At 42.8% G+C, this 27,596-nt stretch overlaps 1 protein-coding gene across 1 annotated transcript; it reads right to left on the bottom strand.

Annotated features, from left to right (window-relative positions):
* Nucleotides 1–764: 764 nt before the first annotated feature.
* Nucleotides 765–12,108, bottom strand: gja1b (gap junction protein alpha 1b). Its single transcript, XM_078212738.1, has 2 exons — nucleotides 11,989–12,108; nucleotides 765–3,943 (listed from the first exon to the last, which is right to left on the bottom strand). Exon 2 carries the CDS (start codon nucleotides 3,930–3,932, stop codon nucleotides 2,784–2,786), a length of 1,149 nt encoding a protein of 382 aa, XP_078068864.1. The 5' UTR covers nucleotides 3,933–3,943; nucleotides 11,989–12,108; the 3' UTR covers nucleotides 765–2,783.
* Nucleotides 12,109–27,596: the final 15,488 nt, after the last annotated feature.

Below are 27,596 nucleotides of genomic sequence, written 5' to 3'. Positions count from 1 at the left end.
ATCGTGACATTTCTCTTTGTTGTTTGGCATCTTTTAACACCTTGGAGGATTCCTGTGGATAATGCTTCATAAGTTATTCTTAACACCTACAAAATAAAAGTGGTTAGCACTGCTGTCTCACAGCGCCAAGGACCCGGGTTTGATTTCTGGCTTGAGTCATTGTCTGTTTGGAATCTGCACATTCTCCCCATGTCTGCATGGGTTTCCTCCAGGTGCTCCGGTTCCCTCCCACAGTCTGAAAGATGTTCTGGTTAGGTGCACTGGCCATGCTAAAATTCTCCCTCAATGTATCTAAACAGGAGCCAGAGTGTGGTGATAAGGGGATTTTCACAGTAACTTCATTGCAGTGTTAATGTAAGCCTACTTGTGATACTAATAATCTTTAAAATGTTAAACTTTGTATGTAATTTGCCGAATGGCATGAGGGGAATATGTGCCCTAAGTGCTTACAATACACTTTACTGGCTAAAAAACATCATTCATCTCCCGAAGAGGCAAAAAAAAAGTAAACCTGACTAGATGAGCAGATGCAAACTGGTTTTGAACCTCTCAATGTGGTTGATTCTCAACTACCTTTGGGCAACAAGAGATGGGCAATAAATTCTGGCGAGCCAGCAACAACCATGTCCCACGAATGAATCAAAAAAAACTGTAATTTGGATGAGAGTGCAGAAAAACATGATGTGAATCTCACACTAAAACATTTGAAGGTTTCAACATCCTTAAAATTAACATCATGAAGCAAAATCAACAAACAGCCATGTAGGAAAAAGTCACTTTATTGTTTTAAGTTATCAGGTTTTAATGAACAGGAGATTGCTCACATGTATGGTAACAAGAATTGTATAAGTCTCAGTACAGGTAGGGCTGCTTGTCAGTGTGTTAACATGGAATGTTAAATGTAAAACCAGAAAACACTGACCAGCACTTTATAATAACAATTCTAGTAAGTGAGCACATCTGTAATGATCATTTTTCCTCCAAGAAATGTTTGCCAGTAGCATGGGTGACTCTATGGATCATCCTGCCAAAACAGGCAACAAACGACCACTTGACACTCCAGCATTCTGAGCACAAATTAGTGAGCTTTCTCATTTATTTACAAAGTGGTCAAAAAAACTTGGGGATCTTCCAATAATTGCCTTAAAAAGATAAATGCAACTGATAATGGATCCAACCGTTTTTAAGTAATTTGGGTGAACTATTGGAAGGAGACACGAATCTTCTGCTTCAAAATAAATAGTTACATGCACACTACTTGACAACTTGTAACACCTTTCAGCGTCATTGTGCATTCTAAGCAAATATAAAGTTTCAGTGCAAACGCCATTATAGCTAAAGTAATAAACAAAACTTGGATGCATGAGAACCAAGTCAAACCTTAGAACTGGAATTTTAGAACTGCTTATGTGACATAATGGATAAGCTATTTACAAGATCAGAATAATATGGTTTAGTGAACACAGATATTTGTGATGCTATATTGGCGAATACCTTTATTACTTGTTGACTAAATATTAGTCCAGCACTAAGCACATTAACTATAGGTTTCTCATACTACTGATAACTTCACTTCAAAAGTACTAAAACAGTACTACAACCTCTATCACAGCAATGATTAAATATATATATTTTTAACTTCCCATTCACACCAAGGACCGAGTTACTATTGCTTAGCACAAATTAACAATCATTCTTACCTTTCTCAGATAAACCACAGCATCCTCCCTGGATACATAATTATTCGTATTGCAGACAGTGGAACTAGACTTGCCATACTTACACATATTTAAAGAAACACACACCAAATAGGCTCCATTATCAGACAAATTCTTCAGAAACATACAAATATTTAGGAATTGTCAACATGCAACGTTTTCCCAGGATACTTAACACTTGCTATTCATTAAGATCTACTTTAAATAAAGGATGTTTGAACAAAATAATTGATAGTTTTGTTAAAGACTATAAAACATTTATTTGATCTACAAAGATTGTTTAAAATCCCCGAAGAATTAATCATGATTTTAATTGTGTTAACTAAATGAAGTTCCTCTTTATTCAGCTGAGCATATTTTTATTTATAAACAGTCAAAAAATGGGCCAGTATTGGAGAAGTGTTCAGCCAGATTTGTGATTTGACACAAAGTTAGATGAAATATCAAACATTCACTTTTTACAAGGTGCATGGAAAAGTGTTTTACTGGATAAATAATTCCAAATGCAGTGAGGAGTCTGATAGGTATGAATTGGAATGGAATTCCATGGTTTCTGATTTTTATTTAACTCTGCAACATAACCTCTGTCCAAATTATTTTGAAGTATGTCTAGAATTGAACTATTTTGTTGTGTTAAACCATTGCTGCAAAAGAGATATTTCATTCTGAACGAAGGAAAACTTCAAAGTGCAGGATGGTATCTTGGAATGTTATTACTGGGCTTCGAGATCAAATTTGAAAGGGGCTTAAGAAGGAATACTTTGGCAAAATGCGAGAATGTGGGAAAGAATGTGTAACATCAGCAAAATGTCTTCACTGGAAGGATTTCCGAAATTTTTCAACTGGGTTTTTCTTAAGTGATTTTACTGGAGTGTACATCTTCAAAAATAAAGGTTTTGTGTCTTAGCATGGTCATGTTTAAAAGGAGATGCCACTGAATTGTTAGTTGGTATTGAGCATACCTCATAACTACTTGGTACCAACATCTAGGGTGCACTTCCAGAAAAAATAATGTGTCTATTCATACTGTAGAAGTGAGGCAACATCTTGAATTAATAAGCTGGGCTAGACTTCAAGGTCATCCGGTCGTGGCCTGCTACTCCCTCTGCTGCTGGTTCTACTAGGTGGTCTCTGTTCCGTTAGACCAATAGGCTGCATCTCTGTTACCGATGGTAGCTTTTGTATGGTTGGATGTTCACCGTGAAAATCAAATGCCTGTGCATGGGAGTTGGAGATTGTGCTACCAGCCTGTCCAATCCTGTTTTGTTCGGTGCTGTAATTTGCCCAGTTCTGTTCATTAGCTTGCTTATTGTAGCTTCTGCAGGAGGACATATTCCTGTCCCCAGTAGCAAGCTTGTATCCAGGAGGGGACATGGGAGCTGTTGGTGGGGAGCACCCATTATAATAGGCATACTTTGAAGAGGAGGAGTCTTTGAGAGGATTCAAGCCCATTTTTTGAGAACCCTGAAATAAATGGCTGTTGTGTTTAACTCGATCTGCTAAAGTTTTGAAAATAATATAGAACAGCTCTATCAGGTTCAGCAAAGCTGAACCAACGGATACCACCAACATGAATATGACAAAGATGGTCTTCTCTGTGGGTCGCGAGAGGAAGCAGTCTACTCTGTGTGGGCATGGGTACCTCTCGCAAGTATAAATTGCATCCAGCATGAATTTGAAACCATAAATGCACCACTGAATTAAGATAAAAGTCACTTCAAAAATTATTTTAAAGACGATACTGACTGCATAAGTATGCATAAGAGATCCTTTAATTTTAATTCTGCCTTCCTCCTCAAGACCATATTTGATTTTCTTTAGTTCTAACTGTTTCAAGGCAAGGCCAACATCTTCACCCTCTTCTTGGAGCAGCTTTAAATATTTTTCTTTCTTAGATATTCTTTTTTCTTTATGAGAGATGAGAAAGACATGGGCCAGGTAGATCAGAGTGGGTGTTGAGACAAAAATAATCTGAAGGACCCAGAGTCGAATGTGAGAGATCGGGAAGGATTTGTCATAGCAGACATTCTCACAACCTGGTTGCAGCGTGTTGCACTTGAAGGCAGATTGTTCGTCACTCCAGGCAGATTCAACAGCAGTCCCCAAGACCAGGAGACGAAAGATGAAAAGCACCGAGAGCCATAGTTTACCTCCCGGAGTCAAATGAGACTGTGCTTTAGTCAGTAGTCTTCCTAGAGCACTCCAGTCACCCATTCTGCTTCAACCTTAGCAATAAAAATAAGACAACAATTGTGTAAGGAGAATTCAAACTTTCTTATGATTTTCATTCATTTTAAAACAAAGCTTATTTTACATTTGCGTATTTCCTTTAATAATGCTATTAGCTCAGCAATGGTAATAGGAAACTATCATCAATTGTTGCAAAAGCCCATCTGATTCAGTAATGGTCTTTAAGGAAGGAAATGTGTTGTCCTTATTTGGTCTGGTCTGTATGTGACTCATCTACAATAATGTAGTTAACTCTTACCTGCCCTCTGAAATGGCCAAGCAAGTCACTAAATTCAAGGGCAATTAGGGATGGGGAACAAATGTTGGCCTTGCCAGCAATGCCATACCCCATGATGGAAAACTGAGAGCTTTGTGATGTTTCTAAGTCTTTATCCCACCAGTGTTGTGTCTGGAAACCCGAGCAATATTCCATGTATAAAGTTGTTTTTGTACAACAGATACAAAAATTATGATTACCACTATTAATTTGAGATTGAGTAAATCAGTATTTTTAAGACAGTAGTTTTACAATTGTATACCCTCCCAATACAATTGTTTCTAAATCACATCATACTGTAAATAGTTGAAACACTTGAACATGTCTAATCAATTAAGAAGAATGTATCGATAAGTGTACGCAAGTTAATGTCCAGCCAACTGACACTAATTTAAAATGGTGCTGAATTCCAGCCAGTGTTTGTATTTGTGCCATTTCTTATAAAGGAAGAAAAAGAGCCTGATGATGCAAAGAAAGCAAATGAAAGAGCTTTCAAAACACGTTCATGCAGATTGCTTTCATTTAATCTTTACCATTATTCATTATTATTTCAAAAATACCTGTTAGAATCAAATCAAGTATCTTCCGATATATAGACAGGCTTAATATTTAATATGAAAGTTAACGGCCGGAAAGTTGGATTCACTGGTCCCGCTGCAGTGAACGGAGATTTGGCTGAGGATCAAATTCTCCGTCCTCGCTTGCAGCGACGGTGAAGCATGAACGGCTGGAAAATTTGGGCAATATGCTTTCCTATAAAGCTCAGTATGCACAAATGGTTTAAGTTTAACAGTTTACAGCATGCTATAATCAGCGTGCTTGTATGGAGAGAAAATAATTTGTATGCAGCAACTTTTCCCAGTTTGTTATGAAATCAGCTCAGAATTTAACCTGACACAATCAAATAGAGCACTGGCAAATCTACTGAGAAATGTATCCCTCAAGCTGATTTTGAGACAATTAGAAGACAAGCTTTCTATGCTAGAAGGATGCAATTGGATTCCCACCTTGGAAGGCACAGACAATAAGGTAAGAAAAATATATTCAAGGTGAAGAAAAGGAAGGTGATAAAGAATAACTGGAAGGAATATTATTGAAAAATTGCAATCAAGGAGATGGTAGCATAGTGATAATGTTACTGAACTAGTAATCAAAAGCCCTGGAGATATACTCCATAGACATGTGTTCAACTCTAATGTTACGGACAGGGATCAGAAAGAACCAAAACCCCTGGTCCCTTCCCTTGTTGTCTGTAGTCAGTGTGTTTGTCTGAAAAGGAAGAGAGAGGTGTATGTTTCTTAACTTCTGAGTGTGTGAACAATTTGAATAACCAGCATCAAGCTTTTCATGATGAACAGGATCATTTATTCACATGTTCACTCTAAAAATCTAATACCAACGTCATTTACTCACATACTCTCTCTCTCATACACACACAAACAAATACAGAGACATACACCACACACACACACATAAGCACATTGGGGACCTGGGTTTGAATCCCAGCACAGCAGATGGTGACATTTGAATCTGGAAAATTCTGGAATTCTTTAAAAAACCTAATGATGACCATGAAAGAATTATCAATCATCATAAACACCCATTTGATTCACTAATATTCTTTAGGGAAGGAAATCTGTTGTCCTTTTGCCGTCTGACCTACATACGATTCCAGAATCACAGCAATTGTTCTTTGTTCTTTGTTCAATGGGTTTGACTCTTAAAATGTCCTCAGTTCAAGGACAATTAGGGATTGACAATAAATGCTGGTGCAGCCAGTGACATCCAGATCCCGCGAATGAATTTAAAAAAACACTCACATGAAAAATACAATGAAAGTGAATAGTGCAGTTTTACAAGTTATTGGCAAAAGGTTTGTAATTCACACTATTGGCCCATCTTGAAAAACAGATGGTGCAGGCCTGCTGAAGAAGAGGGTTTCTAGTCCCAAAGTGCAGTTGGGTGAATTTAATAGTGGAAGTCATATACCAAAGTCATTGCAGGATTCTCTCGAAGAGATGGCCTATCGGCAGGTTGTATGTAGTTTTGTTAGCTGAAGTCATTTTTCTGTGTTTGTGGACTTGAAAAGGAATAATTCAATTTAATTTCACTTTACTGTCCGTATGGAAATGTGTTTTGGATACACTGCTCATTCATTCAAGAATTACATTTAAATGGAAAATAATAAAAATAAATAAATTACACTATCATAACAGTCTAATTTTATTAAAAACTATTCTCATGCATTAAAATAATCAGATAAGGTTGAATCTTTCATTCTAAGCATAAGTTGTGTGATGAAAGTGGAAATGAGAGTGTCTTGTCCTCGCAAGCAGGATCATTGACTCCATTCGATCTTGCACGGTTCAACTCATTATATTTGCATGCATGAGGACCCGGCGAACCTTGTGGTGAGGATAGTCAAGAAGTCACAATGCCTGCCTCAATGGCTCAAGGGGTCGAAGCTCCTAGCATCATGCTTAAAAAGCACCTGAACAGCCACTCACTGAGAGTATCAGTCTGGCAACCATTCTAGGTTCTGCAGAAAACAGCAGGTGTGTGACCATACAACTAACTCAGCAATGCCAACCTGCAGGTTCTCCGCTAGGCTATTCAGGAAAGATAGGAGGTCCTGTTTCACAGGGATGTCAGCAGGAGGCCCTCCCATGTAACCAAGGTGGCCTGGGCAGAGGTTGTAGTAGAGATTAGTGCCTGTGAGGCCCGCTCCAGAACTGGTTGATAGTGCAGAAAAATGCTGGTTGATCCGCTGCACTTTGCCACCACTGCCTCTACTTTCTCAGAAGACTAAGGAAATTTGGCATGTCCGCTGCGACTCTCATCAATTTTTACAGGTGCACCATAGAAAGCATTCTTTCTGGTTGTATCACAGCTTGGTATGGCTCCTAGTCTGCCCAAGACCGCAAGAAACTACAAAGGGTCATGAATATAGTCCAATCCATCACGCAAACCAGCCTCCCATCCATTGACTCTGTCTACACTTCCCGCTGCCTTGGAAAAGCAGTCAGCGTAATTAAGGACCCCATGCCACACTCTCCTCCACCTTCTTCCATCAGAAAAAAGATATAAAAGTCTGAGATCACGTGCCAAACGACTCAAGAACAGCTTCTTTCCTGCTGCCATCAGACTTTTGAATGGACTTACCTTGCACTATGTTGATCTTTCTCTGCACTCTAGCTATTACTGTAACTCTACATTTTGCACTCTCTCCTTTCCTTCCCTACGTACGGTGTGCTTTGTCTGTGTAGCATGCAAGAGACAATACTTTTCGCTGTATACTAATACATGTGACTCAATAATAAATCAAATCAAAAAGATTAAGTGGCACTGTCTGCCCTTCTGAGTGCCCTTAAGATGCCCATCTGAGTGCCATTTCAAAATGGCACTCAGAAGGGCATCAGGCAGTGTAATTGTGTGAGTGCAGAGATGTCAGACAGGAGTGTGTGTCACAGGACTCAGCAGCAGATGGGACATGTGTACTGAAAGGCAGTCATTTCTTATTGTCAAGTTTCTATCAGTTGCAGGGCACCATGCTTGTTAATCACCTACGATGGAGGGCTCAAAAGCTGGCATGGGCATGCACACTCCCAAACTACTCAAACACCCATTTGGGTGACACTCAAGGGGTAATTCTCCCATCCTGCTGCACTAATCAATTAGTGCAGCATGCCGGGAGATTTCAGCCAGGCCGGATTAGCGCAATCCGCGCTGTGCGGCAAGCCCCTAATGCCTCTCCCAGCACCAGATTTCTGGTGCCATCAGCTCCACACCAGAAATAGTTGCAGAGCAGCATTGGAATGCAGGGGGGGGGGTTTAATGTAATTTGAATGTGATTAGCAGGCCCGGGACTGAAGTCTCTGGGCCCACTAAAATCTCCCTTCCCTGGCAGTGTGTTTCACTCCAGTGGGTTTAGAGTAGCACCTCACTTTTGGGGAGCTAGCGGCCCGACCCCATTGGAGGGAAGGGGGGTCAATCAAGGACCCCCAAGAGGGCTGGGCACAGGGGGGTGCCCCCTGGGCATTGGCATCCTGGCAGTGCCAGCCTGGGCTCCCTGACACTGCCCAAGGGGCATGGTGTCAATGCCCAGGGGGCACCTTGGCACTGTCCACCAGGCATAAGGCAGTGCCAAAGGGGTATGGCACATGGGAGCATGGCTAAGGGCAGGGCCTGATGGGGCGGGGCCTAGGGGACGATCCCTGGGGGTGGGGGGTGCCACTGCCACTCTGCATAGAGATTGGTGAAGGAAAGAGAGAGGTCAGCATCAGGGCGGGCTGGGTGGGGGGAGTCAGGACTGCGGAGGGGGGTTCGTTGTCGGGGGGACAGGAGATCGGGGTGGGCCAGGAGGGTGGAGTCTGGGCTGGGCATGGTTGGCAGGGGCCAGTGATCAGGCCGTGGGGGGATGGAGGGCCAGCGATGCAGGAGTCGTGGGGTTGGTCAACAATTGAGCTGGCCAGCAATTGGGAAGCTGTCAGTGCGGGGCCACTGCGCATGCACTGATCTCAGCAGTGACAGATCAGCGCACGCGCAGTAGCCCGCTCAGCGTGCTGATTTCAGCCTCTCCAGCGGGAGTAGGCCCCACCACCTGAAATGTAATGATATTCATGCTGGTGGCCTTTGCAGTGCACAGTGTGGGAGATTCTTCTATGAACTCCCACCGAAAAAAGACAGCGTGGATTACTCCAAGTTTCATGCAAATTCAGCACTTAGAATTTTTTTGGGAGAATTCCAGCCTCAATCTTTCACGACAAAAACATTCACAACAGGAGGGAGTGGGCTCAGACTGGCAGCAGACTACAAATGCTAGAGTCCTCACCACATTTGAGGAGGAAGTCACACAATTAGCCAAGGTAGACCAGGACCATTCCTGTGCCATAGGTGAGACAGGACTCTCCCAGAATGCCAGGAGGATGTCTCCGTTCTGCAGCTGTCAGATGCGCCAACAGAATGAGACATTGTTTTAGTAATGAGTCTACTCAGGCGTCCACTAAATGGTTCTCTTCTCCACTCTAGGCACCAGCAAGAAAAGGGAGAGAACAATAAGGCAGATTACCCACAGCTCTAACCCCAACCCCACATCTGAGGATGACTCAGAATATTGAGAGTTCAGCTGCACCCTTCTCCAACACAGTGACATTCACCTTGGTGGATCCATGTTCTAGACTAGGCTCAGGGATCACAGTCTGGTGAGCGTATCATTGACACAGGTTTACAGTTGGCGGAGGAAGTGACAGCCAAGGTCTCTGACACTGGGGTGATTGCTGGAGGCCAGGCCATGCTCAACTCCAAGCAAATAATGATCCTCTAGACTTGGCCATTTTGTTACCTCTAGGCTTGATCATTTTACTCCTGGCTGGTCTACCAAGTCTATCCTTGAAATAATCCAAAACTTTGCTGCCATATCATAACTTCCAGCAGACATCATTCCCCTATCAACCCTATGCTCACTAACAACATTGGGCCCCAGTCAAATATCCTTTTGATTTTACATTTCTCATCCGCGTTTTCAAGTCCCTCTACAGTTTTGCTCTTCCCTATCTCTGTAATCTCCTCCAGCCCACCAACCCTCTGAGGTATCAGCACTCCTTCCATCCTGGCCTCGTGTGAATCCCCGATTTTAATTACCCCAATATTGCTTTCTTCCTTTTAAGGTGCTCCTTAAAAGCTATCTCCTGACCGAGCCGATCACTTTATGTGGCTCGGTGTCATATTTTGAAGTTCATTGGGACTTCCCATCCTGTTAAAAGCGCATGATTAGTTGTTGAAGTGTTAGCTTCTGACTCAAATTTTATACCTCTTACAGTTTTACTGGGAATAATATTCCTTTGTATATAAAAAAGGGTTTTTAGGGGGGGAAGGAAATCTGAACCATTATGCAAAAAATGGTTTAAAGAGTCACCAGAACGCTGTTGATGGAATTACAGTCTTTATTTTGATGTTGCATTCTTTGGGAATGTTTGATTTAAAGTTGCAATTCAATTCTTTCCGCTCCGGAGTTTACTGTCTGCGATTTCTTAACTAAATCTTGCTTGATTTATTCAATATATACCATGTCATACTCTCTAGACTGAGTGACCATACTCTCTGCCATTTTCAGTCCATTTTTGTGAACAGTATTATTCTGAAAGTCCTTTTTTCTTGTTTCTTTGATATTCAGACACTCCTGGTGTGAAATAATGCAAATGTACAATGAGTGTTGTAATTAAAACCCGATCACTGAGTCCGTGCCCAATATCAGTGTAATATTTGTACAAATGATTTGCCAACATATACACTATTATGAAGTGTTTTCCAAGAAGTGGTATATCCTTTTAAAAGATAACATCTTTTGACTTCATATCAAAATGCGCGTGATGATTTTGGTGTACTTTTCAAATTGCGGCGTTATACTTTCTGCCGCTAACCAGAGGTGAAATCCCGACCACTTCTTTCTCCAGATCTGTTTGGATCCGTACTGGATTCTGATATGAAATCTGCTCCGGCCCGTTACTAACCTCTTCACTAACATTAACTCATACATGTCCTGTTTGGCACTGCTCTTCATAATGTGCTCTGTATTCCTGCTATGTCTTTGATGATTCATATGCAGGTATTACAGTAAGTACTTAATCACTGAGGTAACTTGAATATCGGTTTATTCCTTGTGAGTTTACTAACATGGCTAGGACTTCCTAAGCACAGAATGAAAAGGTAGTTTTCTTCACTGAGGCTGCACCTGCCGCACACCTTTCCCGGCGACGGTGAAATTTCCACTTCACTTCAGCGCAAGTGTTAAAATTGCACCACTTTATCTGACGGAGGATTTGTTTTTTCAACCTAGCCAAATTTAGTGTAGCCGCTAGCTATTTCAAACTAAAATAAAACGGTTGGTTAGCTAAGAAGAAAAGTCTGAAGTTTAAGAGGAGGAAGCTGCCTTTTCGAAGTTTTCAGGGAATTTATTTAAATTTGATTTATTATTGTCATTAACATACAGTGAAAAGTATTGTTTCTTGCGTGCTATACAGACAAAACATACCGTTCATAAAGAAGGAAAGGAGAGAGTGCAGAATGTAGTGCTACAGGCATAGCTTAGGGTGTAGAGAAAGATCAACTTAATGCATGGTAAGTCCATTCAAAAGTCTGATAGCAGTAGGGAAGAAGCTGTTCTTGAGTCGGTTGGTACGTGACCTCAGACTTTTGTATCTTTTACCCGAAGGAAGAAGGTGGAAGAGAGAATGTCCGGGGTGCGTGGGGTCCTTGATTATGCTGGCTGCTTTGCATACTGACTTTAAAAGTAGTTCACGCAAAGGTGCTGCAGTATCGAACTACGTGCATACAATGCCAGGAACTCACCCACTGATTGCAAAAAAACAGTATTATCTCCCTCCTTCATTTGCTCTCAAAACCAAAAGTTGGTTGGGATAAGTGAATACTGAGTAAAGTTGTCTAAGTTCAAACCTTGGATGATTAATCCTCTGAACTGTGATGTGTTTCTCTGTACATATTAGCAGCGATCTATCTACCTTGTACAGCTGGGGTGCATTCCTTCAATCCTTTCATATTAGTTTACATTCCTTTAATATCTGTTGTGAAAAACAGTTTTGAAACTATGAACCTCTTTTAAAAAGGACGGTATCACTTTAAAAAACACACGATACGTGGACGAGAGAGTTACTTCCAACAGTTCGAATAATTCATATCCACAGCAATGGATCTGAACTCCTCAGAATTGCTTTGATGGAGAGGGAGAAAACAAGTTTCACAACTTACCAGCGAAGTCTTGGAAGAAACCGTGGAATTGGTGAGGTCGGAGGGAGTGAAGCTAATCAGCCGAGTGTTCTGCCACTTCTAGGTGAAGGAGGAACCGTTCTCCAGCCCGTGCAATCAGCGCTGGCCGATTTAAAGCTCTTTTAGCTGAAAAAAAGTTTTTAAAGAGTCATCTGACTCTTACGTCACGGTTCCTGATGAACTCGAGAAACTTTTGAGGGTGTAAGCGACCGCTTGTCCTCACGGCTCATGGAAGGATTGGCTGTGGCAGCCTCCGGCTGGCCCGTCTATCTCAGCTGGAGACGCAGAACTTCCATATGTACGGTTAGTTGTTACCAGCACATTGACACAGTGTGATGGTGCAAGCTGCTGAGCATGTTTCTGAAAAAAAGTGCTGCGATTCATGGGATGTACAGTCTTCTGCCACTAACCCAATAGTTACTTCAAATAACTTTTAAACTATGAACTATTAAAGTACACACTGGCTGTTTGCTTTGATTTCTTATCTAGTGACTCAGAAATCCGCAATTTAAATACACGGAGACCCGGTATATATGTTTATTAATAGTGTTTCCCACCAATTTCCGATTTGATTTCTGATTTCCGGCAAGAGCAGTGTATTTTTAAATAATAAATTGGTTGTTTTAATGCACGAATTTGTGATTCCACGAGCGAAGCTCTGTAATCTATCAATAATACAAACTTTCAGGAAAAGTAGCGTTCACGGGTGAGTTCCAATAAACGCATGCTGATATTTGGAGACATCGAGATTGAATAAAGAGTTGATCCACCATTGTGGCAATCCACTTGAACTTTTCGTTATGATATACAGTTAGTTCAAGGTATAAACAGAATCCCTCGAGAATTAACCATCAATCTCATCATTTGCTGTCTGGGATATAAATGCGATGGTTTGTTGAAATTATGATGTGGAGATGCCGGCGTTGGACTGGGGTAAGCACAGTAAGAAGTCTCACAACACCAGGTTAAAGTCCAACAAATTTGCTACCAAATAAACCTGTTGGACTTTAACCTGGTGTTGTGAGACTTCTTGTTGAAATTAACCAGACCAGAACCCGGCTAAAAAGGTAGTTTAAGAGCAAATAGAGTCTACAAGGGGGAAACATATCTCAAAAGGAAGATGAATAGTAAGTCATTTGATATCACCAATGTAAACTAGATTTTATGGTCAAAACCTTTTTTTGACCTTTCCATTAAGATATCGACTGGTCAGGGGTCTTTCAAAATGATTCAAACGTTTCAGTTACATTTTGGAAGGTCACAAAACGATTTGAAGTATTCTTATCTCATTAACTTTAAAGATTCATAAATAACAAGTAAAGCCACTGCCCATTTCTCATTTTTAATTTTAGTGTTATTGTCACTGGAGTCGTAATCCAGTAACCTGGGTTCGAATCCCACCAAGGCAGATGGTGAAATTTGAATCCAATAAAATAATCTGGAATTAAAAGCCTAAAGAAAGGATATATTAGCTTTGGAAGGGGTACAGAGAAGGTTCACCAGGTTGATTCCGGAGATGAGGGGGTTAGCTTATGAGGAGAGATTGAGTAGACTGGGCCTGTACTCATTGGAGTTTAGAAGGTTGAGGGGAGATCTTATAGAGACATATAAGATAATGAAGGGGCTAGACAGGGTAGAAGCAGCGAGGTTATTTCCACTTACAATGGAAACAAGAACTAGGGGGCATAGCCTCAAAATACAGGGGAGTCAATTTAGAACAGACTTGAGGAGGAACTTCTTCTCCCAGAGGGTAGTGAATCTTTGGAATTCTCTGCCCAATGAAGCAGTAGAGGCTACCTTGTTAAATGTGTTTAAGTCACAGATAGATAGATTTTTAACCATTAAGGGAATTAAGGGTTATGGGGGGCGGGTAAGTGGAACTGAACCCACTATCAGATCAGCCATGATCTTATTGAATGGCGGAGCAGGCTTGAGGGGCTAGATAGCCTACTCCTGCTCCTATTTCTTATGTTCTTAATGATAGTTGTAAAAATCCCATCAGGTTCACAAATGCTCTTTATGGAAGGCAATTTGCCATCTTTACCTGGTCTGGCCTAATCGTAACTCCAGATCCACAGCTCTGTGGTTGACTCTTAAATGTCCTCCGGGATGGGCAATAAATGTTGGCCCAGCTAGCGACCCATGAACCAACAAAAAAGTGTGGTTTTTTTGACCCCGCTCCAGCAAATAAACTACGGACCAAGAAGAAAACCCGAGATGTTAAAATTCCAGGAGTTTTTCAAGATTCGCCCCCCTCCCCAATAATGTAAAGAGTAATTTAGAGCTGATGCCGTTACAATCACATCTTGCGATGATTGTTAAAAGTGAAAACTCTAACTGCTAATGGGAAAGAATTACTCTGGTGTTTAGGTGTAGTGCTCATGCGAAATACATTCTAAAAGGACAGTTTGGTAAAGTCATCATAGCGACCAAAAGGATTCCCTTACATAAACATAGGGGTAATTTCACCAACAAGGCGCAGGGAAATAAATATGTATTAAATCCCAAATGAAGATAAATAAACTTTAAAACTTGGCAATTGCTAATTTACATTCAATGCTATTCCTACATTCCTACATTTAAGTGGCTCTTTGGATTAATGGAAAGTATGGCTGGAACATTATCTGCTGGAGAAGACTAAACTCGCATGAAATTATCCATTTCATCATATTCCTGGGCAATAATTCAGCCACTTGTCAAATCCGCTGGACATGTATTGACCGCATAGGAAGCAGTTTTCCGCCTTCCCGAAAACGTAACCAGCCTCGACAATGGATTTCGTTTTCTGGCTTTCGAAGATTGCCTAGAATAATCATCAAGCGGTTTACACAGGAATATTCCGGCATTGAAATTGATGTGAAATGGACAGTCTCAAAATTGTGGTGTTATTGCGCCCTCTCGTTTAAAACCTGTAACATCATCGGTGGATTTAAAATCTCGCCTTGGAGCCTCAACATTTCCAATGCACCGGTGCAAGATTGTTTTAGCTCTCGATCTAAAAGCAAATAATTTACAAAGTTATAGCTTTGAATGACGTTGTTTAATTTAGCTGCTTAAATGCTGGGTTGGACCAGATTATAGAATCAAAGAATCCCTACTGTGCAGAAGGAGGCCATTTGGCCCATGCACTGACAATAATCCTACCAAGGCCCTATCCCCTAATCCCACGCATTTACCCTACTAATCCCCCTAGCACTAAGGGGCAATTTAGCGTGGCCTGTTAACTTAATCCACACATCTACTATTATTTTAACAACAATAGTTTATTAAGTACTCTGAGCAGCTTTTACATGTTCCCACTCTGCCTGCGCTCCAAGAAGAACTCCTACGCTTCTGATACATCGCCCTTTAAGTAGCCACATCATCACATCATCACATGACCACTCGGTCTACATTGGCAAAGTAATACAGAAAATATGATCACCATGACTTTGGCCATGAGGCAGATTATATATTTGGCAAACAAAGCAAGTCAGCTTTGAAGAGAAATCCTATGCTGTTAAATTAACGAGGACTGAAGTCAACTTTAAATATCATTCTGAATATTTTAAAAATGGGTAGTGCGCATATTATCCTAGCCTCAACATAGCAATTCGCAACTAAGATGGACATCTATCACCATATTAGTGCAGTCTGCAATGCATGTAACAAACCCTCGCTACATCATATTTTCAAACATTTTGAAATCCACACATGGATCTGATTACAATATATTTGCGCAGAAAAACTAGCACCAATCAAATTGGCCACTTAAGGGCTACAGTTGGCTCAAGGATACACAGGCCATCCAAAGTTCATGGCAGAAGCAAAACTCAAGTAGTCTCTGTCCATTCTCATTTATCTTTCCGAGGCTATGATGAGTGAGACCTCACTGTCTGCATCCATTCTTGCTTTGAAATCTCCCAGCATGTAAAGATGTTCTGACTTAGGAATTCTGCCCTGTGCAGTGTCAAGGTCTTGGTAGAACTGGTCTTTTGCCTGTGTAGTGGAGCACAATGTTGGAACCTAGATACTCATGAGATTCATTGGCCTTGATTGAATTGAGAGATGGATAGAGAGAACATGTTTTGAACTGTTTATTGGGGGGGGGGGGGGGGGGAGGAGCTCTACTATCATGAGTGGCGAGTTCTGCACTGTCCTGGCCACAATCATTGGATGGATGACAGTCATATGCTAAAAGATCTTCTGTATGGTGAATTGACCACAGGGTCATGATCTTCTGGGCATCTATACCTCCGGTAGGAGTTCACCTGCACATGAGATATCAAGATGGCGGACATTGGCACTGCCACTAGGAGATAGTGGTCGCCATGGTCGCTGGAGGGATAGTGGAAGAGGCAAGCAGAAACAAAAAGCTCAGTTGGCCGAGAAGAAAGCTCAGAGAAAATAGTGAGGCATTGAATCAAGCACCTTCTCAGTCCATTGTCTTCCTCTGCAGCAAGTATGACAGAGATTACCACGCCAGAATGGGATTCGTGAGCTACACCAGTTGATGTTTAATATGGAGTTGAGCAGCATAGCACAAACCATCACCTTGCAAGACAGTAGTATGCAACAATGTGTTTGACAATAGCTGACTTGTCCCATTTATTTAGACAACTCTCTTTGCCATTTCTTAATGTTCTCATCAGCAAGTCTCAATGTGGTACACCATTGCATCGTCTACTATAAGCCCACTTATCTGAATTACCAATCTTTCTATCATCCCTGCATCTTCCAATTGGTTTCCACCACCCTCATTAGAACAGCCCATCCATCAATGACAAAAAGCAATTACAAGAATGTTGCCATATTAAGTCTACACTTAGCTCAATGGATTCCCTCCACACAAAATTAACACCCACCCACCAGTTTCTCGCTCCATAACAATTACTTCCACTAAGACAAGAGTTAGCATCCTGTGCAATGGTTCCACCTTGCATAAATTGCAGAATATACTCAAGTTAGTGGGCATAGAAGTCTAGCACATGCCAACTAAGAAGCTCCACTCCATTTTTCATCCCCACAAAGATTAGAAATCATCTCATAATAAACTAGAAATTTACAGTGTACCATAAAATTGCAGACTCATCTACATCGGAGATAAAGGCTGCAGCTAACATACGAAACCTAAGGAAAAGTTCAAACAGAGTTTATGAGCAAGTCAGCTATTGTCAAACATTCTTAACTCAATAATCACCACATTCAGTGGTCCAGCCTTGAACTTATATCATCCATCACACACTGGCATTTAAGATCGTCAGGAGAGTTAAGAATACCACACCGTCCCCCAAGCCAATGCCTTCTCATCAGTGGCATCTGGATACCTTCACTCAAAGACACACTACCATCCATTCTGCACAGTCAGAATGTTAACATGAACTCACCTCTTACAAACACAATAGATGTAACTACATCCTCCAGTCATTATTCCAGCTGATGAGTGGAATATGTTGTCTCAGATGTTGAAGCCTATCAATCTTTGAAGGAATTCTATTTAAGATGAAAATTGCTCTTTTTCAGAGCAAAACTTTATATAGTGTAACTGTAAATTTGACTTTCTTAATGTTAAAATCATGGATCTCTCTGTCATGGGCACATTGAGTTTAAAAAGTGAAAGAACTATAAATGGGATGATTAAAGAAAAAACAGTCATGTTTAGGCATTCAAACAAGTTGTAAGGAAATAAATGCCAAAAGCTGGAAGGACAAAATGCTGGAATGACCATCTGAATGAGAAAGGATAATAATTGGGCCAAAACTTCCTGGCTCCCCTGCATCACATATGAGTTGTACCCCAATGATGCCCTGGGAAATCCCTCTAGGAAGTTGCCAGGTAAGGGTTTACCCAGCAATTGTCCAGAAGAGCTAACTTTCCCTAGACAATTGCACTAGGCTGGGAACCATCCGGCAAAGCCATTTAAATCACTAACTTCAGATGGTTCTGCCAGTTTTACACTCATACGTATTCTGAAAGAGTCAGAAGGGAAAAAAACACTTCTAGCTTCAGAGTAACTTTTAAGTTACCAGACAGAGTCGCACAAAGGACAACCCCCCACCCACACAAGATACCCACACCACTGACCTGACCTCCCGACCAGACTACCCCCATCCCCCGATCTGACCCTGCTCACCCAACCCCTCTGACCTGACCACCCCGCGCGCCGCCGTGATACCTCCATGATCTGAACAACACCCCCTGACCCGGATGACACACCCCCCCCGACCAAATATCCACCTGACCCTACCCCAATGTCTGGATCCTCTCCACCCGATGTTCCATGCCCCCATCTCTCATGTCTGGATACTCCCCCACATCCTGTGCACTAACCTTAGAAATCTACCTTCTCCCTTTCAGCTAGTGCCATAAAAAGATGGTGTGTCCTCCTTTGTTCCACTCCTTTTGCACTTTCTGCTGGAGCTGGGGGCATGCTTCATTTCTTCAGCCTGTATCAGAAGGTTGGACAAGACAGGCTCTCTACAATTCAAGTGCAGTAAGTCACTACACAGCGGCAATCCTCCATTGATTGCCACTCCGAGAAAGTTACAGATTAATTAGCTGCCTGACCCTTATTGCAATTCTCCTGCCCTGGAGTCTCTGGTCATGTATAATTGCACACATTTATATTGACTCCAGGAAAGTTAACACCAAACAGAACTCCTGAGCACTTTTTAGACCAGTTTGTTCTACCCAAACAACACACACGACCTTCTCCCAGAAGCCTAACAGCTCTTCTGTCTGAGTCATGGGAGGACACATCTCTGGTTGCACTCGAACATAACATTAATATAAAGAGGAAGCCCCAGCAATGGGGAGGCAGTAGTGTAATGGTATTGCCGCTGGACGAGCAACCCAGAAATCCAGGGTAATGTTCTGGGGACCCAGGTTCGAATCCCACCACAGCAGATGGTGAGATTTGAATTCAATAAAAATCTAGAATTAAAAAGTCTAACGATGGCCATGAAACCATTGTTGATTGTCGTAAAAACCAATCTGGTTCATTAATGCCCTTTAGGGAAGGAAATATGCCACCCATACATGGTCTGGCCTACATGTGATTCCAGATCCTCAGCAATGTGGTTGAATTTTAAACGTCTTTTAATATGGTCATTTCCAGAGCAACTAAGGATGGGCAATAAATGCTGGCCCAGCCAGTGACGCTCACATCTCCTGAATTAAAAAAATGCATCATTTAAATATAAATGTACCCTAAAACACATTTGGTCATATTTGTTCATGGGCTGTGGGTATCGCTGGCTGGGCCAGCATTTATTTCCCATCCCTAATTGCTCTTGAACTGAGAGTTTTGCCCAGCCATTTCAGAGGTTCTGGAATCACGTGTAGGCCAGACCAGGTAAGAGTGGCAGATTTCCTTCCTTGAAGGACGTTAATGAATCAGGGACAATGGTTTCATGGTAATCATTAGATCTTTAATTCCAGACTTTTATTGATTTCAAATTTCGACATCTGCCATGGTGGCATTCAAACTCGGTCCCCAGAGCATTACCCTGGGTTCTGGGTTTCTGGATTAATAATCCAATGACAATACCATTATGTCATTGCCTTCTCATTGCCTCATCTGCTGTTTAAAAAGTTAATTATGACAATATAACTCATGGTTTTTCTCATGCCAGGATCTTTATCTCCCTATTTAAAAAGCACTGAATATTTAATGATAGAACTGCTGGTCTCCACTATATTACGTTATTGAGGAAGATGATTTCCTCTGTGGGCAACATTGTAAATAAACTCATTCGAAGTTTATGATTTTATTGCACTCAGCAGATGGAGGAACTCTTTCCCCACCCTCTTCCTCTGAACCAGCAACCTAATTTTGCTTCCATAACAGATGTATGCGTCTGCAAGTAATGCAGAACAGAAAGCAAGAAATATGTCTTTATAATCACCCAGTGATCTTTTCAATCTACAAACTGAAACATTCCCGGCTGTAATCATAATTAGATTTCTCAGTTCTAATAATGCCAAGTCTCCAATGTGAATCCCGATTTGTCAATTGCTGTTTCAGAAATTGCTCATACCTTAAAAGATCCGTAAATCCAATAATTACTACAGACATCCATTGCAATACTTTGAACTAGCCCTCTGTATTGCACCATTCTATGATTCAATGGGAGTATTTTAACTTAATAACATTTTGGAAGTGGGTCGGGGCAAGTGGGTGTTTTCTAGTAGTGGAGCGGAAACCAGTATCATCAAGGATTTTTCACCCAACCACTGTGCGTATCTGACCTCTTCATTTATTGCACAATTAGGCCGAATGGGCACAATTTCAACTCCATTACTTAATCGGATAATGCAAAAATGAGTAGTTGGATTCTTGAAGAAATAAATTATCAGAATGAAGTTGCAATGTTCCAAGAATTCTGCCAGAAGGTGAAAGAAGATATAGCTGGAGGGATTGGATGAAGTCAGCAGCAGGCGTGTGGTCCATTGCTTCTGGATTCAGTGCAAAAAGCAGTTTGATGACCTAAGCAGCAAGGACATATGAGTACAATGGCACATTCAGCTATATTCCAATGTATGTATCACCCCAAATCCCTCACTTTGCCATCTCAAGTCTAATCCAGAACATCATTCCCCACACCAACTTACCTTGCACGTACACCCATCCTTCTCTATGCACTTCCCCACATCCCTATCTGTCCACCCGCCCTCATCTTTGTGCAATGACATGCCTCTCCCTCATAGATCCTTCAGCAAATGTTGCCCATCTATCCAACTCTTTCTATTACTCTCAATCAATAGATGCCTTCTTTCCCTCTTTGCTGAAGAAGCAACCACAGAACCAGGGAGAGGTTGAGAGAGAGAGACCGAGATGGTCAGTATCACAATTAACATCTGCGGAGGAGATGGTGCTTGAGATTAATGGATTCTTGATGGGCATGGCCACCAGAGATGGGTCTTCCAGCCGATCAGTGACAGAATTAATCTCAGACGGACACATGTTATACAACACTCAGTCATATTGATTTGATGCCATTGGCCAGTGAAAAATGATCATGTGCATCAGGATCCATAAAATATTAAGGGGAGGTGGTGGCGTATTGATGTTGTCACTCGACTAGTAATCCAGAGACCTAGGTTAATGCTATGGGGACCCAGGTTCAAATCCCACCACTATAGGTGGTGAAATTTGAATTCAATGAAAATTTGGAATTAAAAATCTAAATGATAATCATGAAACAATTGTTGATTGTTGTAAAAACCCATCTGGTACTCTAATGTCATTTAGGGAAGGAAATCTGCCATCCTTATCTGGTCTGCCTACACGTGATTCCAGATCCACAGCAATGTAGCTGACTCTTAATTGCCCTCAGTGATGGGCAATAAATGCTGGCCCAGTCAGCAATGCTCACATCCATCGCCAAATAAAAAAAACATTTTTACCTTGACAGCTTTAAGTTATGCATTTAATCTTCCCAGTGGCCATCAGGTGTGTTGCAGGAGATGGTGATCTGGGAGTTCAGCAATGACGGTAGCACAATGGTTAGCACTGCTGCCTCACAGCACCAGGGACCCGAGTTCGATTCCCAGCTTGGGTCACTGTCTGTGTGGAGTATGCACATTCTCCCCATGTCTGTGTGGGTTTTCTCCGGATGCTCCGGTTTCCTCCTACAGTCCAAAGATGTGTGGGTTAGGTGAATTGGCCATGCTAAATTGCCTGTTAATGTCAGGGAGACTAGCTAGGGTAAATGCATGAGTTGTGGGGATAGGGCCTGGGTGGAATTGTGGTCGGTGCAGATTCGATGGGCCGTGTGGCCTCCTTCTGCACTGCAGGATTCTATGATTCTATGTTTCCCGTAAGGAGGTCACTCACTCTGAGGGTGCACCATCACAACTGTCATGTAGGCTGCATCAGCTTGGATACTCACACTACAGTGGATGCTTCCATGCTTTTCAGAGCAGTTGGCCACTTCCATGCATTCTGGCATCTTCTTGATGGCATTAGTTGGCAATTTCTCGATGAACTAGTATACACAGGCTGATCATGTGTAGATTGGCGTCAATTCCCCAAGAACAGTCAAACATGGATAATAGTGCTGCTTGTATCGCCCTTTTTCGATATCTAAACATTGAACATGGACTGTATTGAATCCTGGAAGTTCACCTATGCCAAGAGCATAGTGAATGAGGGGAAAAGACATGAAGGCCCTGATATTTATGGGGAAGTTGGGGCAAGTGGTGGGCAGGGGTGCACCAATCAGTGACTGGGAAACCCAGAAATACTGGAAAGCAAGAGGTCTTACTGAATATACCAGCAGGAGCTTGTACGATCTTTTTAAATTCAATTTCCCACTTGACAATGGTCAGATTGAGGGGTTGATCAGCTGCTGGATGAGGACATCAGCAGTGAAATGTGGCAGCTGGAGCCTGCTGGGCACTGGGGTGGGATTTCACATTTTTATTAAGTGTTCACTACTGAAATATTTTGGAAAGAATTTGTGATGCATACAGACCCTCGTCTTGAACATTTCGATAGGGTTTTATGCCGCCTGCATCAGATTTAAAAATGAAGCATTTTTAAAAAATGTTTTATCTAAAACTAGGATGAGAGCGTTGGGAGTATAAATAGAGAAGGGTTATTCACATTTGCTTGACACCTTCATCCGTAGTGCTGTCATGCAATGTCTATGGAACCTCTTTGCCCATTAGCACAGGTGGAGAGGTAGACAGAGTGTGGCCCATCCATTCTTTATTTAGCAAGTCTTGCATTTAAGTCTTTTACTGAAGAATTGCTGCTTTGATGTGTTATTTGTTAACAATTTGACAGCTAGGTAGTTTACTGACAAAATTGTATTTCAATTGATATGAACCAGGTTTTATAAAGAAAAGCTTGAAACCCAGTTTTCACCACTGGGGGACGCCATTGGTTCTCCTTCAGTCTGCTTATTCTTCAACACCATTCTTAAAAGTTTTGTTTGTGAAGCTATTGCATGTCTTTTCTAACAATACTTATAATATTCCAATTGCAGCTTAATGGGTTTGCACACATTCAACATTGACGCCTTGCTTATGCATTGGCAAACCCAATGATCCTTTATCCTATACTTCTCCCTATCCATACGGAAACAATTCCCTTAATGTGATGTGCCATCATCTTTGACTTAATTCCCTAACCCACCAGAATTCCAGGGAATGTCATTAATGGCATCAGTCCTATCCACTTTATAACTTTGTGAAATGATACACTCCCAGGAACTGGAGACAGAGGTCCAATCGTGCAGTACTTACACCAGCAGATTTTTGATTTTGATTTGATTTATTGTTGTCACATGTATTAACATACAGTGAAAAGTATTGTTTCTTGCACGCTATACAGACAAAACACACCGTTCATGGAGAAGGAAACGAAAGAGTGCAGAATGAAGTGTTACAGTCAGAGCTAAGGTGCAGAGAAAGATCAACTTAATGCAAGGTAAGTCCATTCAAAAGTCTGACGGCAGCAGGGAAGAAGCTGTTTTTGAGTCGGTCGGTACGTGACCTCAGACTTTTGTATCTTTCTCCCGAAGGAAGAAGGTGGAAGAGAGAATGTCCGGGGTGCGTGGGGTCCTTAATTATGCTGGCTGCTTTGCCGAGACACGGGAAGTGTAGACAGAGTCAATGGGTGAGAGGTTGGTTTGTGTGTTGGATTGGGCTACATTCACGACCTTTTGTAGTTCCTTGCGGTCTTGCGCAGAGCAGGAGCCATACCAAGCTGTGATACAACCAGAAAGAATGTTTTCTATGGTGCATCTGTAAAAGTTGGTGAGAGTCAGAGCTGACATGCCAAATTTCCTTAGTCTTCTGAGAAAGTAGAGGCGTTGGTGGGCTTTCTTAACTATAGTGTGGAGCTATAGAGTGGAACTCAAGGAATTCTATCCCTGATATTTACCAACAACTGAAGTAAGGCCTTTCATTTCTTGGATTATCACTGTTTCCTTCTTTGAAGAAGTTACATTTGTTCCCCAATTATCTTCTGACACAATTAACTTCCCACAGAATTTAATGGAATTTATAGTCAGAGCGTTCAAAATCTCTTCCCTCGTCAGGACTACATAATGAGGCTTGGCTGAGAGCCCAGACTTCCATTACTCTTGTTGAAAAGTCTGAGACTCTTGGGAAAATATTGCCTGATTGACAGCTCTAGCTCTCTGATCACTGCGGTCAGTTGCAGAATGTTTATGAGTAAGTGATTTCAAGGGCTCCTGGTCTCTGTTATTGATACTTTGAAAAGTCTGGATGATTGAGGGATCCTCACAGGGATCTGCCTGGTCCTCCTCCTCCAGAACATCACCTCACTGCCGCGCCAGGTTGTGGAGCACACAGCAGACCACCACGATGCGGGAGACCCTCTGGGGGCTATACTGCAGAACACTGTCAGAGTGATGCAGGCAGTGGAACCCCAACTTGAGCATGCCAATGCACCGCTCAATGATGGATTGGGTGACAGTGTGTGCCTCATTATAGCCGGTCTCCACCTTGGTCTCAGGCCTCCGCACTAGCTTCATCAGCCATGACCTGAGCAGATAGCCCTTGGCCCCCACGAGCCATCCCGGCACCTTGGGTTAGTCCTTGAAGACCCTGGGAATATCTGAGTGCCCAGGGATGAGGCTGTCATGCATGTTTCCTGTGTAGTGCACACATGTGCAAGACGTTCAATAGGTGGGTGGACAATTTGTACATTCAGGGAGTGGAATCCCTGGCAGTTTATGAAGGGCAGTCTCTGATGCCATAGGATTTGCAAAGCAACATTCATGCTTTCTATAGTCCCCTGCACCTGAGGAATACACAGTAAGAGTTTTAACAGCACCAGGTTGAAGTCCAACAGGTTTATTTGGTAGCAAATGCCATTAGCTTTCAGAGCACTGCTCCTTCGTCAGATGGAGTGGAAATCTGCTCTCAAACAGGGCACAGAGAGACAAAATCAAGTTACAGAATACTGATTAGAATGCAAATCTCTACAGCCAACCAGGTCTTAAATATGTGAGTGGAGGGATCATTAAGCACAGGTTAAAGAGATGTGTATTGTCTCCAGACAGAACAGCCAGTGAGATTCTGCAAGTCCAGGAGTTCAGCACTTCAGTGGTCATGGGCATTCAGCCTCTGATCTTCGGGTAAGCGTTCTCCAAGGCGGCCTTCACGACACACGACAGCGCAGAGTCGCTGAGCAGAAACTGATAGCCAAGTTCCGCACACATGAGGACGGCCTAAACCGGGATCTTGGGTTTATGTCACATTATCAGTAACCCCCCACAGCTTGCCTCCTGGACTTGCAGAATCTCACTAGCTGTCCTGTCTGGAGACAATACACATCTCTTTAACCTGTGCTTAATGCTCCCTCCACTCACATTGTCTGTATCTTTAAGACCTGGTTGGCTGTAGAGATTCGCATTCTAATCAGTATTCTGTAACTTGATTTTGTGTCTCTGTATGCCCTGTTTGAGAGCAGATTTCCACTCCATCTGACGAAGGAGCAGTGCCCGAAAGCTAATGGCATTTGCTACCAAATAAATCTGTTGGACTTTAACCTGGTGTTGTTAAAACACTTACTGTGTTTACCCCAGTCCAACGCCGGCATCTCCACATCCTGACGAATACAAGCAATGGTAACGAAACCTGCAACCTGGGCATCTTGTTGGGCCTGGCCCAGGTCAAAATGGATGTAGTGGGATGCCCAGGCATACAGGGCATCTGTTATCTCCTGATGCACTTGTGGGCTGGTGACTGAGTGATGCCACACAAGTCCCTGCTCAAACCATGGAATGACCTGGTGGTGAAAAAGTCCAGGGCTGTCGTGGCCTTCATGGTCACCGAGAGCAGTGTCCTCCTCCTCACGAGGTTCCAGATCTGTGAGGACTTGGCACAGGTGCTGCACCTTGCTCAGGCGGAGTCTGCAGTAGCATGTGGTGTCCGGCAGCTTGTTATAGCACAGGCGAGTCCTGTACAGCTGGTGTCTCCTTCCCCGCCATGTTCTCGCCCCCTCCTCGGGCTGATGGACGGCTGGGTCCTGACCCTGATCAGCAGCCCCCAGTTATTCTGGTGCGGCCTCCAGCCTGGGTTGGCCTTGGCACAGGCAGCTTTGCCTGTCAGCCGCCACAACAGCAATGAGGATTACTGCCAGCTCTACTGGCTCAATCCCAACATTCATGGTTCCTTTGGCAGGAGGGAAAGGAGAAAGGGAGAGACAGTCCATAAGCTTATCCATCCCAGATCCCTCAATCCATCCCAGCACCGCACGTGCTCATGATCCTGGAAGCTGTCAACCCAACACTGTCTCTGGTGCCATGCGCCACCTCATTTGACTGCCAACTGTGACCTCATCACCACCTCAATGGCTACGGACACTTCCCATGCCCCCTCATGGTCACCAATGGCCTTCCACACGGCTGTATTCTCCCTTCACATGATGCAGCATGATGCCTTATGCGCTCCCAGTGCAGTTGCATAATCACTGGTGTGAAGTGCAAAGCTGCCCTTCCAGAAAGCACTGGGTGAAAGCCATGTGAACACCTGCCAAGCTCCATTGACTGAGTCAGCAGCTACCAGACCTGGTTCGTGTTAGTGGGGCCTGGGATGGAATATCTTCAGTAAACCACAGAGCCTTTCCATCAGACAGAGTAGGTGGGTAACCAGTGCGACATTAGTGGGGTTGAACTCAACCTCATGTGAAACCCCTCAGCAGGCAGGGAGAATACTTGCCACACAAGCCCTAACCCAACAGTGAGCTCCAATCTGAGGACCTCTGGCCTGAGTCTCCCCAAACTCTTGTATCCTTGAAGGCCCCCCACCCCACCTTGCACCATGACACTGGCTGACTTGCCCCCTTTTGCACCCTGGAAGTTGGTGTTAAGCCATACTCACCTTCTTGTTCACTCTTGCAACTGTGAGGCCTGGACCATACCTCAAGGGACCAGTATTGATTTGTGCCCGTGTGACTTCCTGCTGAGGAGTTTGAAACATTCTGGGAGGGGGGAATGATCTTGTGCCAAACTCGCTGATTAGATTGAAATCAAGTCTATGTCATGCTAATCAGCCTCGCGTCCTTTCTGGGTGAGATCCGGTTTACGGCAGCAGAAAGCGATCGGGAAGATTGCAAACCGTTTGGCACCAGGTGTGAAACCCACATGCAATTTTCCAGGATCGACACGATGTGTGTCAAGCTCAGCGAGGCTGGAAAATCACTGTCCATGATTTACAAGATGCACCATAGCAACTTGACAACGTTTCTTTGACAACACCTTCGAACCATAGAATAGGTTCTCGAAGAACATGGAGCAGAAGAAGACCATATGGCCTGTCAAAGCTGAGCCACCATTCATGGCTGATCTTGGGGTTCAACTCCATTTTCCTGCCTGTTCCCCATATCTCTGGATTCCCTGAGATTCCAATATCTATCTATCTCAATGATAGCACATCCACAACCCTCTGGGATAAAGAATTCCAAAGACTCATAACCATTTGAATGAAGAAATTCATCTCCATTTCAGTCCTAAATGATCACCACCTTACCCTGAAACTGTTTCCCCTCATTCTAGATTCTCATCTAGAAGGCTAAGAGCATCAGGCACATGGGAACACTACCACTCCCAACTTTCCCTTCAAGCCACATT

Source organism: Mustelus asterias, chromosome 5 (genome assembly GCF_964213995.1).
Source record: "Mustelus asterias chromosome 5, sMusAst1.hap1.1, whole genome shotgun sequence".
Lineage (NCBI taxonomy): Eukaryota > Metazoa > Chordata > Chondrichthyes > Carcharhiniformes > Triakidae > Mustelus > Mustelus asterias.
Note: the sequence above shows the minus strand (reverse complement) of the source record. Positions and strands in the feature narration are given on the sequence as shown.

Excerpts from the sequence above, each read along its gene's own strand:
- gja1b (XM_078212738.1), bottom strand. The coding sequence starts at position 3,932 with ATGGGTGACTGGAGTGCTCTAGGAAGACTACTGACTAAAGCACAGTCT.